The 19,845-nt window shown below is 34.4% G+C and overlaps 1 protein-coding gene across 1 annotated transcript in view; it reads left to right on the top strand.

Annotated features, from left to right (window-relative positions):
• The window catches only part of PTPRC (protein tyrosine phosphatase, receptor type, C), a 109,034-nt gene that overhangs the window by 43,581 nt on the left and 45,608 nt on the right, over positions 1 to 19,845 (top strand). The window contains exon 2 of the mRNA XM_012726777.1: positions 10,947 to 10,964. Coding sequence (XP_012582231.1) covers positions 10,947 to 10,964 — 18 coding nt within the window. The remainder of the gene's footprint in view (positions 1 to 10,946; positions 10,965 to 19,845) is intronic.

Here is a 19,845-nt window from a genome sequence, read left to right as displayed (position 1 = left end):
GGAGAAGTCTGTTGTGCTGTGTGGGACACCTCAGAGGCCAGGGATCAAACTTGCACTGACATGTCTGCTGCTAACTTGCAATGTTGCACCCTAACCCAATGCACTTCCAGGGAGGGCCCTCTGAACTCTATTTTCTAACTTGGATTTTTATGATTAGATTCAGAGAAATGAAAACAGACATTTCCTAAGAAACACTTAAACATTTAATATGGGAATAAACTTATCCTGCTGAATGTTTTTAAAGAGTATAGCATATACATATAAGTATCTTCAGTTGTTCTGAACCCTTATTCCCAACCATGCTTACCATGAATACCAGTACATATATCATATGTCTCAGGCTGTGGAATCAGATATGGAACCCAAGGTTTACAGCTCATTTAATCTGCATACACAGCCAGTTTTAATACAAATCCTGTTTTGTATTAATCAGGTTTGTAAGACTTTTATACTCTGTATCGATATTAGGTATATAGTCATGGCTAACTAATATAACCAGATATAACCTGTGTTCTCAGAAACATCAGGTTTCATGTACCATGACCCATGATGATGTCTACAGAATGTCCATAGAGAAAACTGGATTGTGACAAATACTATTTAGAGATTCTGGGTTAGATAAACTTTGCCTTTAATAGGCTAATGCACTATATTAATCTTCCTGAGGGGTATACAGCATGCAATAGTTGTAAAAAGATTTTAACTATAGGACCTTTTATAGTCAAACGTAAACCAAAGAGCTTGAGTTGTTCAATCACACAAGAAGTGATCATTTCAGCTACCCCCGTGCCTTGGAATTAAATATTTTAAGTCAGAAAATGAGGCAGAATAATCAATCCTGTAAAAATGATAATCTTACATTTATAATTTTTTGTTTAATTTGTCAGTATGGCTGGAGTTGGAAACATGATTTTCTAAGTCAAATATAAAAGATGTATAATAAGCATATGTTTCGCAATTGGGAGACAGATACGATTTCTGTATTTAAAAATGATGAATTCCTTGATTCTGTTCCACTCTGAGGCCAAACTTTATATGTGCCTTCTTTATTCTCAGCTCAATTTTAAATGATGCCGTTTTTCTTTATTTGTATTCTTATTCAAATGTGTCCACGTGAGTGTGATTTGTACATTTAAATAGTAATATACGTGTATAATACATAAAATCAGTATTTTGTCCCCATCCTTGATTCCTGCTTCCCAGAAGTAAACACCAATGCTTCAAATATTTTGCTATCTTTAAATGCCACTTTCTGTTATATTGCTGTTTCTTCTTTTTTAAAAAGACGTTAGTGGCTATCTACTGACTTTATTTGTTAATCTTGATATATTGCTTTTTATAAACCCTTGTTCTTTGTTCATGAATGCAATGTTGGCTCACCTCTGAGAAGATGAATATTGGGTAGTTTTAGAGTTTCTTTGGCTCCTTGCATTTTCTCAGTTTCTCCCAAATTTCCCTTTAGTTTATCTTGATCTACCTTGATCTTGGTCTAGTATTTCTTGGAAGTGAGACCTCCCCAAAAGTTATGTTGAAACTGTCATAATTGGTGAAACTTACAGGTTTCACTGAATTGTATGAATTCAGAAAGGCATTTAAACTCACTGAATCTTAGTTTCCCTATTTATCAAATAACTGAGTGCTGACAGATATTAAAATAGTATGTCTTTTTACCAATACATATCAATGAAAGAACGTTTTTACTGGCAGTACTCAGCCATTGTTCTATTTATGGGTTAAAAGGTAAAATAGCAAAATAATCAATGTTTTCACGGAAAATCTGTTTAGAGAATTAGAAAATTATTATTAGACATAATTTCAAATTTATTACTAGGTCTTAGGTGTATGACTGTGAGTAATTTTCTAAACTCCTTTAAGTGTCACTTTTATTTCTGGTACAACAGGAAAAATAATTGCTAGCTCATTGGCTTACTGGGGTGATTCATTGCAAAAATAAAAAAAAATGCTTAAAGTAATGTCTGATATATAATGACATTTCAGTAAACTATTGCTATCATTTTTATATTTATTGAGAAGCTGAATCGAAGGAAGGAAAGGCTATTTTCCATGAAACTCTGAAATCCAAATAATAACTTATTTGTGACTTGCCCAGATTGTTTACTACATAAATACATGTTATTTTGATCTGATTTGTTGAATTTGCTGCCTGTGGATCATTTATCAGGCTTACTGAGTAAGAGAGATAGAAACCTTTCATATTCATTTAAGTACTTTATCACTGCCATGCTTTACCAAGCAAGAGAAACTATCTGTTTTCACTGTCTCTTTTTTGGGGGGTGTGGGGGAGAGAGAGCAGAGTGGGGGAGGAGACATTTGATTTGCTTTTTCCACATTTGCGTGATCTTCGTTTTTTATGGAGGTCAAATATGTGCTCTAAACCTTTGAAATGTACCACCATTCATTTTAGGGAAGCTGCTGAAAATAAGTATTTGTTTCATCTGTTCAATTTCTTCATCTGTCCTTGTATTCCTAGATAGGTTTAAATCTCTTTGGAAACAGCATTCTACTTTGTTGGGGAGTGGGTATTGGTGGAATGGGTGATATTTAAAACCCGTGTGCCTTTTGAAATCTCGTTTTCACTCAGTTGCTAACTATTTTTTGCTGAAATCTCTGGTAGGGAATTAGTGGTGGGACTTCAGGTAGCTTTGATTTGTGATCAGTTAAGCATTTTGAGTTGAAAAAGACATCAGGAAAAATAATTCAGTAACATTCGTGTATTAGACTAACACAATTTTGAAGATGAAATGCTGTACTATCTACATTTTCCTCTGTTTAAGGCACCTGATCAATTCTATTGGTGATTCATAACAGATTTATATATAACAAAAAAGTACTGGGTTAAATGATTGATAGATTTTTTAGTGTTACAGTGCCACCTACTGGAATATTTATAAATACTCATTTGTGTTAGCAATGGAACTAAGGATACCTTGGTGCGATGTGGTGTGGTAACATACACCTCTGAATAACACATTATTTTGCAAGCTAATGTTAATTTAGTAAAAATAAATAAATAAATAAAATTTAAACTTATCTATCAATTAATTTTAAGGTAGAAAATGTACCCAGATGATAAAGTCACATAGAAACACTATATCATGGTGATATATTTTGCTATATTTGATATATTCTTAGAATTTGAGAGAAAAACTCATTGTAGTTTATACTTTCAGAAATACTGATGTCTTTACTATACTGCTGTGTACCCAAATGTTTTCTCTTAATTCCATACCATTTCACATATTTTTCTTTCATACCCTCCCAGCCATTTTTTCGCAAGTTTACATATAATGTAATGATATTTATATTAATACAATATTCTAAATATTAAATAGTTGAGTTTTGGTTATTAAGCACCGTTTTATTCTTTTTCCACCTCAGACTCCATTCACGGTATATAGTTGCTTGAAGCAATACGCTAATTAGGCCTTACAGCTTTCAGGGCTGTCTCTATACATCAAACAACAAGGGTGACTCCCTTGTTCCTTTATTCTGCAATAGCTAAGCACATCAATCTGTTCACCATATAGTATGAGACAAGCAAGTAAGTCATGAATTAATTAAGTATCTCATACAAGCAGTCTTGTTTTCTTGTTTAGTGATGTGGATTTAATGCATCCCTTCTACCTAAAATTTCAGTTATGTTCTGATAATGTCCGCATCCATGAAATGTAACAGATACTTAACTTAAAAGTCACTGTTTATAAAATTTAGGAAGAGTTCTAATGTGATGAGACATTAAAATTTCAAAAATTTCAGTAACTACCAATTTATTTCATTTGTAGAGACTGTCTCTTTAGAAGTGTTTTTAAGTACACTGCATAATACCTTTATGTAAAAGTCATTAGGTATTTTTTTTGTTAGATAAGCCCTTTAGATATGAAATTTTTAACTACACTATTTCATGTAGATTGCCTTTATGCAACCCTACTTTTATATTTGTAATTTTTATAAATATTTTTAAAAATTGAAAATATTTTAATGTTTAAAATCTAGTGGATATGGTTTATTAAAATTAAACTGTGGTTTAAGTTGCACTGCAATAGTGCCTAAATATTTTCTTAATGACAGCCTAAATTTGGGAGTAGCCTGCATTTTTAAAATTTTATTTTAGAGAGATATCTAAAAATTTTTCAGTGCCGAAATAATTTTCATGTGGTTTACTATGTTGACTAAAAAGGTAACAAGACTGAATATCTGATTCTTAGGATTTTGTAACCCTAAGAAGAAGCAATTTTAGTTTTATGCTGAGGGTAAATAGTGATGATGCCAAGGTTTGGAATTTTTTCAAGATAGAAGGGTTTATGTAGGGAAGTGGCTATGAGGGAGAAATACTTTGTAAAGAAAATGAAATAAACATTAGATAAACTACAGTTTTTACTAGAGTCTAAAAATCACTGAGTAGACAAATTTAAAGATAAATGGATATTTTCAAAACTGCATATTAAACTCAAAACGCCTTTGAGAAGTAAGCATGATCACAGAAGAGAAAATATGTATGTATATATAGGCATACATATTGCATGTATAAATAACAAGTCAAAACTTAATGTGTCTAATTATATACATATATGTATGTTTCTTTCTCCCCACCCTTTAAAAACTTTATCACAGTTAAATAGTAGGTCTGTAAGTTGTAATACTTTTATTTGATGTTACTGTAACTTGATTGACTTTCCTGTCAACATAATAATGTGTAGTAAATGCAAATGGCATATCTCTAAATTTTCTTGAATAGTTATCTGTACCATAATATTAACTCAGCAAATTAAAATTTAATCTGAATATATATTTTTAGGTCAAGTTTATTTTAGCATTTTAAGTCATTAATTTGCAATTCAATCCTGATTAAGATGCTTTTTTAACATGTACTTAGCATGTGAGTTTTTAATAAATACTAATCTTTATGGAACTTAAAATACTGACTCAAAGAATTTCCATGCTAGAAGGTCAGATAAAGCGATCAGGCAAAGGACAAGTTAATGAGGAAAGCAGGATGCCTGAGAGTTGAGAGCATGGCCTGCAGAGTCAGACAGACTCAAGTTCAAGCCTGGGCTAGCTTATTCTAGTCTTGTGAGTTCAGCCTAGACACTTGACTTCTCAGAGTTTCTGAATATTGTTGTTATGATTAGGAAAAAAAGAAAAACAGGCAAAGGATTTAGTGTAGTATCTGGCTCCCAGCAAACACTCAGTAAATATCAAGCAGTTAATAATGTAATACCATTTCTGGATTATTCCTTAAAAAAGATAAATTTTTAAACATTTTATATGCAATTGTGGTTATACACTTTACTTCTTTTAAAAACAGAGATTAAAATATTACACATTGTGCATTTTCCTTTATGAAAATTCATTTCTTTTGAACTTGTTATAGTTACATTAATATCTCTGGAGCATTTCATGTTCATGGAACCACGGTTCATGGTTCATGGTCATGAGCATGACATGTTCATGGTTTCATGGATAGTCTATTGGTTGGAAATATTTCTAACATATTTGCTCTAGTGTTCGTCGTTCTCAGGTTAAAATAGAAGTAGTTTCCTTACAACCTTACCATTCCTTTTCTCATTTCCATATGTGACAAGGTATAATTTATTTTTATAAAAGTATCTGATTGGTTATACAAGCTAATACATCAGTATGATTGAATATAGTGGTATGTGAAATTAATGCTGGTAGCACAGGGGGCATTAAAATGTCACTTTTCTGTTTCTACTTGACTTTTCTTCTGTAGTCATTGATATGATGATTTCCATTGCCCTCAGGAAGTAAAAATTCAGTCTTCTAATGTCTTATAATACTTGTTCTTAGCATCTCTGCCCAAGCTTTTGTCATATCTGTTTGATCCGAACTACCTTGCATTTACTCATGCTCCAAATCATTCAACAGTTGCTTACCTACCACCTAAGCCAAGTGCAAAACCCTTAGCTACATGGCTACCACTGCTTCTCTGGCTCCCCTCTGAACTTTTTATATGACTCTTGCTTATCTACAAAGGGAGGAATTTTAATTGTTAGTCATAATAGGGTACATATATTACATCCATGATCTAAATGCCTTTGAAGATACTGGAGACTTTACCAGGACAATGAACCATGCCTTTATTTCTTACACCCCAGCACTTAATAATCTGCCAGCAAAATATTTCTTGAATGCAACTGAATCAAACTGGCTTGTTTAAAATTCCAGAGTTGGGTGTTTATCCTAAGAAGGGACATATCAAAATGTTTTTAGCTATTTAAAAATTTTATATTTCTCAGATAAAGTGGGAAGATGATTATGGTCCTCACACATTCAAGCCAACTCGAATATTTTTAATGTGGCTATCTGCTGAATTCTTTATAAATAATTACCAAGAGAATTATTTTTCCATTCATTAAAAAACACAAGAAATTTCAGTTATTGCTACATCAACATATTTTTTAATACTTGTTTTGTGTATGAACATTTTACAAATCCAAAAACACTTACCTTAAAAGGAAATAATAAATGAGAGTAAAGGGAAACTATTAATGAGAACTATTATTAAGACATTTAATATTTTATATGATAGGTAGGTAAAAACTGACTAAGGAGAATAAGTGTGCATGTAATGCATATTTAAAATAATACTTTAATAAAATAATACTTTAATTAAAATAAATTATTAAGAAAAAATAGAGAATTATAAATATATTTTAATGATACTATGCTAATAACTACATACATTTATATCCATAGTGTGTATACACACACACACACACACAATACAAAAATTGATTTTATTTCAAGGACTTAACCATAGAATGTCATTGAAAAATACTAAATCATACCCCCTTGGTGGCATCTCTGTTAGGAAAAAGCTTTTCAGTTCAGTTTGCGCTCAGGAAATGAAATCTCAAGGCAGGAAGGCTGCTTAAATACTAGCAGGTCAAGTGATGCTTGATTTCCTTTTATAGTCTCTACTGACTGTCATTTGAGAAAAGCTCTGGTCTTTGTCATAATCATTTATTAAAATGAGAGATGTAAACATGTTTCACTCCAGTGTAAATTGAGATCAGCTCCCATCATGCCCTTAAAACTTGTTTTTCCAAATGTAAAAAAAAAAACAACTTGTTTTTCTAACATTCTCACAAATCCAGATGAAAAATCCAATTGGCCCATGTTAGTGTCATTTATTTGACATCAATCATTTCTCTCTTTAAATATCCTCTACTCTTAACTCTGTTTGACCTTTAATTTCTCTCCTGTATAGAAAATTCAGTCACCTTTTCTGTCCTTCCCTTTAAATGTTAATTTAACTTTAAGATTGTATCCTGGGTAGATGTCCCTCTTTTATAGAGTTTGAGGATCTATTCCTCCTTTGTTCCAATATCCATGTATATGCTGATCTATAGCCTTAACTCAATGTAGATCCTGTGCTACCAATTTCTGTACCCAAATACTACATATAGTTTTACCTGGAAGCCTCTAGTATATGAAAATTTCCTCCCCCATCACTTTCTATTTTAATTCAATGAAAGCTTCTACAATCTGTGTAATGCAATGCATGAATAAATTAAACTATCAACTTAGATGTTTTTCTTATTGTTCATTCTCTACCTTCCTCACTTCCAAATGTTTATAGACTTGACTACTTCTTAAGTGATGCATGGATCTTTTCTCTCCTTACTTTTTTTTTTTTGCTACCAGTTTTCCTAAGGTAGACATATTTCTTATATGCTTTTATTTCAGTTTCCTGTGCCCAATTTTGCTTTTTGACAATCTCTCTTTAATTTCCAACATACAGATTTAAAATTGAAATGCTTCTTCATTAAGCCTCTCTGTAAATATTTCCTTCTATGTTAAAATGGCCATCTTACCCAAAGAAATATGCAGATTCAAGGCAATTCTTTTCAAAATTTCAATAATCTTCAAATAAATAGAATATACATTACTTAAATTTATATGGAACCACAAAAGGCCCTAAATAGATAAAAGATTAATAACAAAAGAAGAGGAAGAATGCAGGTATCATAGTCACAGAGACAAACTATACTACAAAGCTGTAGTAATCAAACAATGTGCTATTGGATCAAAAATTGACAAATGAGAACCCAGAAATAAACCCACAGTTACAGACAGCTAATCTATGACAGTGGAGGCAAGAGTTGAAAAAGGAGAAAGGAAAGTTTCATCAGTACATGGCATTGGAAAAACTGGACAGTAACATGCAAAAAAAATTATTATCACTATCTCACATTATATACAAAAATTAACTCAAAATGGATTAAAAACTTAAATGTAAAACCTGGAACCATTAAAAACAAACAAACAAACAAACAAAAAACTGTAGGCCAAACACTCCATGATATTGGCTTCCTGGATGTCTTTAAGAACTCAATTCCAACATCAAAGGACATAAAAGCAAAAATAAACAGGTAGGGCTACATTAAACTAAAATAGTTTCTGCATAGCTAATAAAATACCAAGAAAGTGAAAAGGCAGCCAAGTGAATGGGAAAAATATTTGTATATCATACATATGACACAAAGCTAATATCCAAGAGCTATAACTAATTCACTCAAAAACAAAACAAACAAACAAACACACACATACACACACACAAAACAATTGATAGAAGAGCTAAGCGGATACTTCTCCAAAAAGAAGAGCTAGATGACCAATAAGCACATAAAAAAAATGCTCAGTATCACTTTAACATTAGAGAAATATAAATCAAAAACATGAGATACCATATGACATCAGTGAGACATGACAGCATATTAAAAAATGTCAGAAAAAAAAATGTTTTTGAGGGTGTAAAGAAAAAGAACCATCATGCACTGTTGGTAGGAATATAGACTGGCCCAATCCCTATGGTATCATATGGAGATATCTCAAAACAATACACGGACATCTCCTATATGATCCAACAATTCCATTCCAAGGCATGTACATAAAGAGTGCAAACACTAATTTGAAGGGATATGTACACCCTTATGTTCCATTATAGCACTGTTTACAATAGCGAAGTTATGGAAACGACTTAAGTGCCATAGACAGATAAGTGGATTACAAAGATGTGGTATATACACACAATGTAATGATGTATGGCTATGAAAAAGATGAACTCTATCCATTTACAGCAACATGGATACAATTGGAAAGGATTATACTAAGCAAAATAAACCAGAATGTGAAAGACATATACTGGATAATTTCATTTCATGTGGTATATGTGAAGAAAAGTAAAGGGTCACACAAAATTAAGTCAAAAATAAATCTTACAGGGCCTCCCTGGTGGCGCAGCAGGTTAAAGCACAGCACTAAGAAGCTAAAAGCCACTTCAGCATGAGTTCAGTCTCCACCCCAGAGGTGACCCACATGACATGGCAGACCTCTCCTGACCCACCCACTGCTCCACTCAGCAGTGTACTTCGTCGATCTGCCTGTTCTGCTCCCCACTCTGTCTCTGGTGAAGCCCCTCACCGCCCTGCACCTCTGACTTGTACCCCAGTTCTGTATGCATAAATAAATAAATCTTTAAAGAATAATAAATCTTAGAAATCTGACTATAAAATTGAGAATACCAGAGGGGAGAGAGGAAGGTAGCAAACAAAAGGAGGAGAGATCTTTGGGGGAAGACTATGGGTGTCTTGATTGTGACAGCTATGTGCTATTATACTTCTGATCAAGTGTGAACCCGCAGCTCTGAATGCTATACAGTGCTGTAAACCATTTCCTCAATTAAAAGCAAAACAAACAAAAAAAGCCCACTTCCTACCAATGACTATCCGAACCCTAACTTTTTTCCTAACTTTTTTCCTCTACAACTAAGCTAGTTTTCCTGACATGTATCCAAGAAACTTGCTCTCATACTTTCTCCACTAATTAGCATCAAACCTGGAAGTCTAAATTAGATCATCCTTTTATGTGCTTCCACACACATTATTTCTCACCCGTCCTAACACTGGGGAACTTTTCATTTTGGTGTTATTGTCACACTGAATGGAGCTCATTAAGGACAGGAATTTCTGTATCATCTTACAAATTATCCAGTATATGTCTTTCACATTCTGGTTTATTTTGCTTAGTATAATCCTTTCCAATTGTATCCATGTTGCTGTAAATGAATAGAGTTCATCTTTTTCATAGCCATACATCATTACATTGTGTGTATATACCACATCTTTGTAATCCACTTATCTGTCTATGGCACTTAAGTCGTTTCCATAACTTCGCTATTGTAAACATTGCTATAATGGAACATAAGGGTGTACACATCCCTTATGTTTCAGAAATTCTATAATGTGTAATATCTAGCACATAGTAGGTAGTATATACTCATCTCCTAAATAAAGATATTTATTTAGGTATTTTGCAAAGGTATTTTGAATACTTAAGTTACTTTCAATAGCTCTTCTTTATCTTCTTACTTTACCTGAGTGTTCAAAAAGTAATAGCATAACTTTGATATTCTTGGAATTTGTAACTAAAGCATTAGGAGAAGAATTATGTTTTGAGGGTCTCTCTGGTGGCTCAGGGATTAAAGACACAGCATGATCAAGCTATCATCAGCCACTGCAGCACAACTTTGATCCCTACCATGGAGCTCTCCACATGACACAGCAAATCTCTCCTGTCTTACCCGCTGCTCCCCTTAGCAGTGTATTTTAGTAGATCAGTCTGTTCTGCTCCCTACTCTGTCTGGTGATTCCTTTCACCTCCCTCACTTCTGGCCTACACCCTACTTCTTGTATGCATAAATAAATATTAAAAAACTTTTTTGGAATCCTGTTTTTTGGGTGAAAGGTGATAAAAGTCACCACTTTGTTAATACTGAATAATATACAGATGATATATAAATATATGTGTTATATAAATTGGTATGTATACATAAATTTAACATGTTTATACATATGTATGAAATTTCAAACATTCTAAAATATGTTTGTTTTTCTTTGCAGGACAGAGTTCTTCACCTGGTAAGAATTAAAAGTTTCATTTTACTTATTTTATTTCTTTGCAAAGCTAATATAAGTTTTATATAAAACTTGTATAGAAGTATGAAACCAACTGCACATATAATTATATTTACATGCATTTGTTTTTCTTAAACTTGACAGTAAATCACTTGCCAGGGCTCCAATTTCTTTTTAAATCTTAGTGTTGCTAATAATTGAAGTTAGAAGACAAAATCTTATAACTCAAAAATGGGTCAGAGAATTATCTGAAAACAGAGAATTCTAAACATAAATATAATTAATGAAATCCTTCAAGAGACAAGCTCTTAGACTTTTATGATGTTTTGTAATACTCATTTCTAAATTCTATTGCCATGGTTAAATTAATAAGCTTAACAAGTGCTCTACTAGAAATAAATTAAATTTAACCAATGATAGTGCTGAAAATAAATTCATACATATTACAATCCACCTTAGAGAGGGATTGCACCTGGTTAAAAGACTACATCACTTAAGTGTTATTGTTGAAATACATATTTTCTTATTAAACATTTGGTTGACAGTTTGTAAGAAGGCAGGTGAAACCATTATGAGGATTCTGATTTGATAATTATAATGCACATTTCTAATGAAATGTTATGAGAATTTGGTTACTAGCAGTTATTTTTGTTATTAAATGATAATTCATTCCAAACTGAAGAAACAAAGAACTATGCACACAGTAACAAAATGCTCCTGAAGTTACATAGGATGATATTCTTTTCTTTTTTAAAAGATCAAATATTAGAATGTTGTAATTTTCTAGTGCGGCTGATTTTATAAAAATGTGTAAACCACTAATGAAAACAGGTTGTGATATGATTTTAACATTTACATACAATTTGTCATTTCTACCATTTACAGAAGATTAAGGTCATTTTAACTGTATAAACTGGTAATCTCTGCAGAAGGGTTTGGGAATGGGGTGGAATGGAAGTGCCTGTTTAAAATTGTAGATGACTCAGCACCTTATTATCTTTGCCCCTACTCTATTATAACAAGTCCCCAAATGATGAAAGCAGCTTAAAATCATGACTCAAAACTTAAATGAGAACGGTGTCTCCAAATATTGACAACAAGAAAATACTTAGTGGAAACTAGTGATATCACCCGAGTGGGAGTACAGAGACAGTGTCAAGTTGGCAATTGACGGATGTTTTCTAATTCTGAATTAAATTCTTACTTATGAAACTAGAGAATATATACTGAATTATGCAAGAATACTAATGCTTTTAGGTACAAGGGTAGTTCTCTGAACACCCTTTCTTACTACACCCTAGACTGAATTTTTTGACTAGAAGCAATTTTGAATGATGTTCTTCAAAAGAGTATAGGTGTTGGAAATGGTTTTGCTTCAAGTATCTGTAATTCAAATCTACGGGAGCAGCTTCAACATCTCTCAAAGGAAAAAAGATTTGTTGGAATCCCTGTCAACATCCAAGTTAGTTTCACCTAAAATCAACGAACCATATTTAGCTGAGTGTTTAATGATGATAGTGATTTAATGTCGCTGATCATTCCCTCATCTCACCCTTTCTTTTTCCTGTATTTCCTCCCCCACCCCACCTCCCCGACACTCCTACTTCTTTTTTCTCATGAGACTCTAACACTGGACATATAATGTACATTGAGGACAGGGTGTGGCCATATGCTGGCTGCTCAGTGGATGTAATTATGGTTGAAAGCTTGTAAGGATTTATTTGTAAGTTATCAGGCTACAAAATCCTGTAAAATTTTCTTTGGAAAATGACATGTACAACAACTTACAGTTGCTTTGGGTTTCTGCAGTCCCAGAATAGTTTTCTAATTTTTCATGGGCACAATTCTCTACCTTCTACATAGTTTTGTTAACTCTAAGAATTTTCTACCATGTTGTGACATGCTCCTCAATGGGGAAGTACTACTAAGGATGCTGCTTCACGTGAGACTGTTGAGATGATGTGGAGGTGCCAGGCATCTCTGCCTCCTGAGTAATCTTGGTTCCTTTCATGTAAGTTTCGCCCAAGAGAGAGAGTGTGCATAAAAAATAAACCACGAAACTAAATGTGTATTGCTCCCGCCTCACTTTTTTCTGCATTTAAAAATATAGATGCTTTTCTAAAATCCAAATTTAGTAAAGGTTGATTTCACCTGAACTTCAGCACTAAATGAATGAAGCTAGAACTCCACTGTGTCACTTCTATTTTCATTTTCTTATCTCCTATTTAGTAATCTCTCCATTCTCATTTTTGAGTCTATTTTATCATATCAATTCTACTTCTTTCTAGTTTCTCCAGTACTCTCCCTATGTTTGAGCCTGTTCTCTTGTCCAGTCTTTTTAAATTAATTAACATAATTTTCACACTATAAATCAAATTTAACTAATTAAATATTAAAAAGCATAAGTTTTGCAATTCATAGAAATAATACATGCAAAACATGGAGAAAGTTAAGAAAAAAGAAACCTATGAACTTAACATCAGAGATCACAATTTGATTTTTATTTTTTTAAAACAATTTTGATGTAATTCTTCATTCTTTTATAAAGTATATACACAAACAAAATTAAAGGCCCTTATACAAGATGTTTGTTTTTCCTATAGGAAAACATTGTATGCTTATTTGCAAGTGCCTGTTTCATAAACATTTTGTCATATTTTTCTTTTTTCTCAAATGAACCAAAACTATAGAAAATGTTATTTCAGTGTCTCAGTTGTAACTTTTGAAATAATGAAGTTAAAAACATTTGTGGACTTTAGTCATTTTGTGTATCTTCTAATGAATTTTGTCTCCTAATATTTTGCTTTGCCTTTACTTTGTTTGAATATTATTTATTCAGAAGAAAAACCTTGTGTATCTAGCAGTCTATGTTTCTTTTCCCCCCCCCAGAGCCCAGGTCCTCCTAATAATCCTTTCTGTATTTATCTTTCTCTTTTCTTCATTGATGTCTTTTATAAGCTCTTTCAATCATATTTATGTATGGCATTTCATTCTTCTGCATCAGATTGCTTTGGAGAGCTGAGAATTCAGCAACTCAGTGGGGAGAGGGAACGGTTTTGTTTTCAATTATATTCCCCATTTTATCCTTAATCATTGTCCTGTATCTCATTTTACATCATCTAAACCTATATATATTATATCTGCACCTTTGTATGCATCTTTAGTTGGTATATATGTATATATGGTATATGTATTTACAAACATATGCACCATATACATATATATTGTACATCCTATCTGTATGGTTTGTGCATATACACAGATGTGTACGTATGTTTATAAATGTCATAATGGACTGGGGAGTTAGTAAACTCAGGTGAATATGTATTTCAGGATGTATTCACATATTTATTTTTTCCTTCTTCCATCTCCCATGAATATAACAGGACCGGATACAACAGAAAATCCCATTGCTTCTGCTACAAGTGGCCCCTTACCTGCTAACAGCACCTCACTCTCACCCACAAGCATCTCTGAAAGAGAAAATGGCTCCTCAGAGAACATGCCATCTCTTAGTTCAAACACTGCTTCAGCTGAAGTAGCCCTGAACACTTTGGGTAATTCTAGCACTCTGGATGTTTCAAATTGGCATTAACTGAAGTGGAATTTTAACGGAAATGGAATTAGAGCAAATGATCTTTCTTTTTCTTTTTTGAAAATTATCAGAGCAGTTTTTCTTTAAATTATGTGTTCATTTTCTATGCATGTGACTTTATTAAAGTGTATAAAATATGAGAGCGAAAAGGTGCTTATGAAATACTGACTAAGGTGTTTACGAAATAGTGAACATGGACAGAGAGAAATAGAGACAGAGATGAAGGAGATACCTGAACTCCAGGGACTGCTTCATCCTCTAGCTTCCAACTCACTGAAGCGTTCTGTAGCCCCAACAAATAAAGACTCCTTATTCAGGGCCCTGTCAATCCTGCCCTCCCTGGCTGTTATCCCAAAATAGGATCTTTCTTTTCTAATTCCAGATTCTCAATGTAAGAAAATTATTGGAGACAGACGACTTTCTTTCTTTTTTTTTTTTAAATGTCTTCCAGGGACATTTGCATTATTTTTAAAAAAGAAAAACGACTATAATAAGGTAGTGAGTCCTAATGGTAGAGTTAAGACTATGTGGCCATATTTATAGAAACATGTCAGAGTGGTCTGGGAAGTACTTTCATCAGGGAAGGCCACTGATGCTCCTTAGAATCCCGATGCATCATTCTGTGTTTGCCATTAGGGCTGCCAGTAAGTCTCCCTTCCTTGAATCACCGTTCATAACTTGCCTGAGATAATGTGCTATATTGCCATTTTCCAAGCAAACACATTGACAGACATACTCTGAAACAGGATACAAAGCCATTGATCAACAATGCCATTAACCTGTTTTTGGAAAACAAACATGTATACCATTACAGAACATTCTGTACAAGGCAATTACAGAGTTTTGAGTATCATACTGATGAAGTTTATTGGTTGTAAGAAGCTGTTAAGTAAGTGGTCAATGACTTCTTATATTAATAATAAGACTGTATATTTAGCCATTACACATTTTTTCTGCTACCATGACAGCGTAGTGGCTAGGAACTAACATTGCAAGCATTTGAATTCACTCTATTTTCTATCAACTTAGTTTTTTTTTAATTATATTATTTTTATTTTGTGTGTGTATAGAACTAGGGTGTAGGCCAGAGGTGGGGGTTGAGGGGGTAGAATGAGAGGATTCACCAGAGACAGAGTGGGGAGCAAAACAAAGGCCAGAGTCGTTATAGCACTGAGACTTAGCCTCTAGGCCACCAGGAAAGCCCTCTATATCATGTCACGCAATTTTCCATTTCAAAATTTCACTTCACATGCATAAACACACACGAGACATTTCTACCATTTTTTTGGTGTTTTTAATTTATTTTTACCCATTTTATTCTCACAAATTTTCTCTCCAAAACTTTTAAGTTAGAGATAATATATGAAGCAAAATATGACAAAAAGGGTTAAAAAAGAAATGGACAATAAAGATGATTAATTTAAAATAGCAACTTGCTCTGGGGTAATATTATATATGGTGAAATTAGCTTGAAAGTTTGTTTTGTTTTCAGAAAAAAAGAACACATTTTCTTTTCTTATAAAGTCTTTTCTTTGATATTTTAATTATTTACTGGGATAAAATATGTATACAATATTATATACACAAATTAAAAATTTTTCGATAGTGTCTGCAAATAAACATCCAAATGTATATTATAACTTTAAGTAGATAATAATGTGGGACACTGAGCATGTGATTCTGTGAGTGTGTGTTTGTGTGTGTGTGTGTAAATGTTTGCCCACATCTTATTAGTCTTTTAACTACCAGTAGTATAATTAAAATGCTTATTTTAACTAACATTTTAAAAGTTTTTTCATAATGACAAGGCCTATGCAGATGTTTTGCCCAGTGTATGTATTAAATAGATGTCTGTTATACATCTTGTCCATCTTCTGGGTTGTTTTTTTCTTTTCTTTGGGATTTCTAAGAAATTCTTGTATGTTTAAGGGATTCTTATTCTGCCTACAAAGAAGTGTCTCAGCTTTCTGTTTGTAGTTGAAGGACAATTCAAGTGCTACTTTCAGCCTGGTTAATTTAAAATACTGCAGGCATCCACTTTAATAGATTGGGTTATTCCACAGTTTGGTAAACTCTAGTAATAGAAGTTTGCTCTTAGAATTTAAATGTTTCATCTGCAATGAGAAAACATTGATGCAATGATCTCACTTTCTTATCTCAGGTGTTACCTCAACGCCTCACCTTTCCACGCACGCAAACTTGCAAGCGCCCTCTGCCGGAACTGACTCACAGACACTCAGCAGCTCAGCTGCCCTTACCTCACTCACCCCTGCTGCCAATAGGAATGACACATCAGGTTTGGGGGTCCCTATGACTTGTGCAAATATGAGGGGTGCATGCCAACTGCCTTGCTTAATAGTGGTGGATGAGAGGCACCTGTCACGGTGTAGCACTTGCTAGTTGATAAGCTTGAAATTTCGAACTTCTATAGTTATCCTTAATCTACGAGGCCCCACAGTGATGGTCTTGTAAGAGATGAAATAATAAAGAACAAGAATTATGCAATACAGGGGAAATGTCTTCAAGAGAAAACAGTTATTCAGTTATATGTGTCTTCATATTGGGAGCAAGTATTGTACCGTGAACATGACTTTTTTTCTTTACACATTAATAAAAAAAACACATAAATCTTTACTCAAAGATATTTTACTAAAACTAAATTAGATATTAAACTAAAACTAAGATATTTTAATAAAACTAAACAATGAAGAGTAGTTGATGTCTCTGTCAATAAAGGACCTTTTTGACCACAGTTAAATTTGTAAGGTCGGGGCAAGGCTGGGGGCAGGAACCTTAAATCTGGGCGTGTTACTGTCTGCATGCCTGGAGCCTCCTAGCCCTGAGCCTCCTTAGTTCTGGGAGCTGCCTGCATTTCAGGAACTGATAAGTATGGTTGATGAACCAGTTTCTGAAAAGCAGCTTCCATGCCCTATAAAAGCTTACCATTTTCTCCAACAGGCGTGAATTCTCTGACCCCCTGTGGGGTTGGTGAACCTAGCCAAGGAGCGCAATAAAGTTCCTGACTGTTGCAAACTTTACCTGACTAGCACTCAACTGCCCTGAACCTTTCAAAATTGGAATTTTAAAAAAATGAGGGGAGGGCCCTCCCTGGTGGCGCAGTGGGTTAAAGCACAGCACTAAGAAACTAAAGCCACTTCCGCATGAGTTCGATTCCCGCCTGCCCCGGAGGCGACCACATGGCGAGGCAGACCTCTCCTGGCCCGCCCGCTGCTCCCCTCAGCAGTGTACTTCGTTGATCTGCCTGTTCTGCTCCCCACTCTGTCTCTGGTGAATCCTCTCACCCTCCGCATCTCTGGCCTGTACCCCAGTTCTGTACGAATAAATAAATAAATCTTAAAAAAAAAATGAGGGGAAAAAAGGATACTACAAAATCAGTGTCTGAATCACTTCACAATGCCCTTTTTTTTTTTTAAAGATTTATTTATTTGTGCATACAGAACTGGGGTACAGGCCAGAGATGCGGGAGGGTGAGAGGATTCACCAGGAACAGAGTGGGGAGCAGAACAGGCAGATCGATGAAGTACACTGCTGAGGGGAGCAGCGGGCGGGTCAGGAGAGGTCTGCCATGCCATGTGGTCACCTCCGGGGCAGGCGGGAATCGAACTCATGCGGAAGTGGTTTTAGCTTCTCAGTGCTGTGCTTTAACCCGCTGAGCCACCAGGGAGGGCCTCACAATGCCCATTTTTATCCTCAGAAACAAGTATTGTGTTTTTCAGGCTACAAATCCAGTCATATATATACCCATAGTGACTTGTGTAACTGAAGGTTACAGGTACAAAGAGCATGTCCACAGAGCTGGCACAAAAATGGTCTTGTTAAGTGCACATCATGATGGAAGTCAAATATAAAAAGATTTTGAAGTATTGAAATTGCTTGCTTAGCGTGAAACTGTCCCAAGCAATCCACAAATATGAACAACAGAATAAAGAGCTAGTCGGTCTCTCTGCCTCATCCCACCTACACTTGCTGCCATAGGAACCATACTGGAAAGATTTTGAGGTTTCAGCAAATTCACAGATTCAGAAATTGTGGATGGAAAGGAACCATAAAATAACTAGAAAGGGCCAAACTGTGGGGATTGAGTGCCACAGAACTTAGTCTGTTTGCCTCTATCAAGGAATTCTCTTGATCAGTCCTCTCAGAGGCCAATTCCACTATGTAAAAGTCTGTCTGGGTTAATTAACATAATTAAAATTATAAAATACTACTCCTAAACAGTCATTGTAGGTTACTACACAACAAACAAGAAGCTATGTTCTTAGGAGAGTGAAAGTAGGAAAATGGGGGGTGAGGGGGGAACACTTCAGAGAGGCACAAGTGCAGGGAAGGTTGGGAGAGGAAAAGAGCAAGAAAAGAAAAGAATATGGCAAAGAGCTAAAGATTTTTACAAAGCGATAATTCTCTGATTATTTTCTGATTATTTGTAAGGCTGAAACAGTAAATCTGCCTGCTCCCTGCTTATTCTTTTGAGACTATCTCAGATGATTCTGCACTGAAGAACTGATGTTTATTCCATACTATGGCTTCACCTGTGGAGCTTAGTAGATTTCGTAGAAACAGCTGAGAACTCAAACTCAAATTTGGGGGGAAGATGCATTTTAATTTCAAGTGGATAGTTTGGGATTGGAGAAGGCCTGCACGCTAAGGTCAAAGCCATTTTCCAAATGTGCATGCATGCTCCACCGTGAGGCATTGCAAATCAGACCACAAATGCAAGGTTAATCTCATATCATTGAACGGATGACCCTGGGGTGTTGATAGTGAAATAAACAAACAAGCTTAAATGGGGAGCGGCTTTTGCTTTGACAGCCAACATCATGGTAGGTAGTGGTCCCCAGTGAGTATATTGATAGCTTGGGCTGTAATTGTGGGGTGATACAACATGCATGAGGTGCTTTGAAGCTTGACTTTGAAACATCCTTCCTGAATACAACGTTCAGTTTCTTTAGTACAATAATTGCTTCTCTACCAACTAGCTCCTTTGTGACTGGAAAACGAGAGACTATTAGTGTAATGTAGAACTTCTTTAATTCCAAATCAGTTCGACTTTTCCTGGCAAAGCAAGCGTGTATATATATATAGCCAAAGCAGAATTGTGATCTTCCTCTGGAAAGAAAAAAAAAAAAAAAAAAAAGAAACAGAGCTCAGCAACAGTCTTGTCAGCTCTATTTTAAGTGTCTGCAAATAAACATCCAAATGTATATTATAACTTTAAGTAGATTATAGTGTGGGACACTGAGCATGTGATTCTGTGAGTGTGTGTGTGTG

The sequence above is a fragment of the Condylura cristata genome, unplaced genomic scaffold, assembly GCF_000260355.1.
Source record: "Condylura cristata isolate star-nosed mole 26May11 unplaced genomic scaffold, ConCri1.0 scaffold00018, whole genome shotgun sequence".
Classification (NCBI taxonomy): Eukaryota; Metazoa; Chordata; class Mammalia; order Eulipotyphla; family Talpidae; genus Condylura; species Condylura cristata.
The sequence above is the reverse complement of the archived record's forward strand: the minus strand, read 5'-3'. Positions and strand labels throughout refer to the sequence as shown.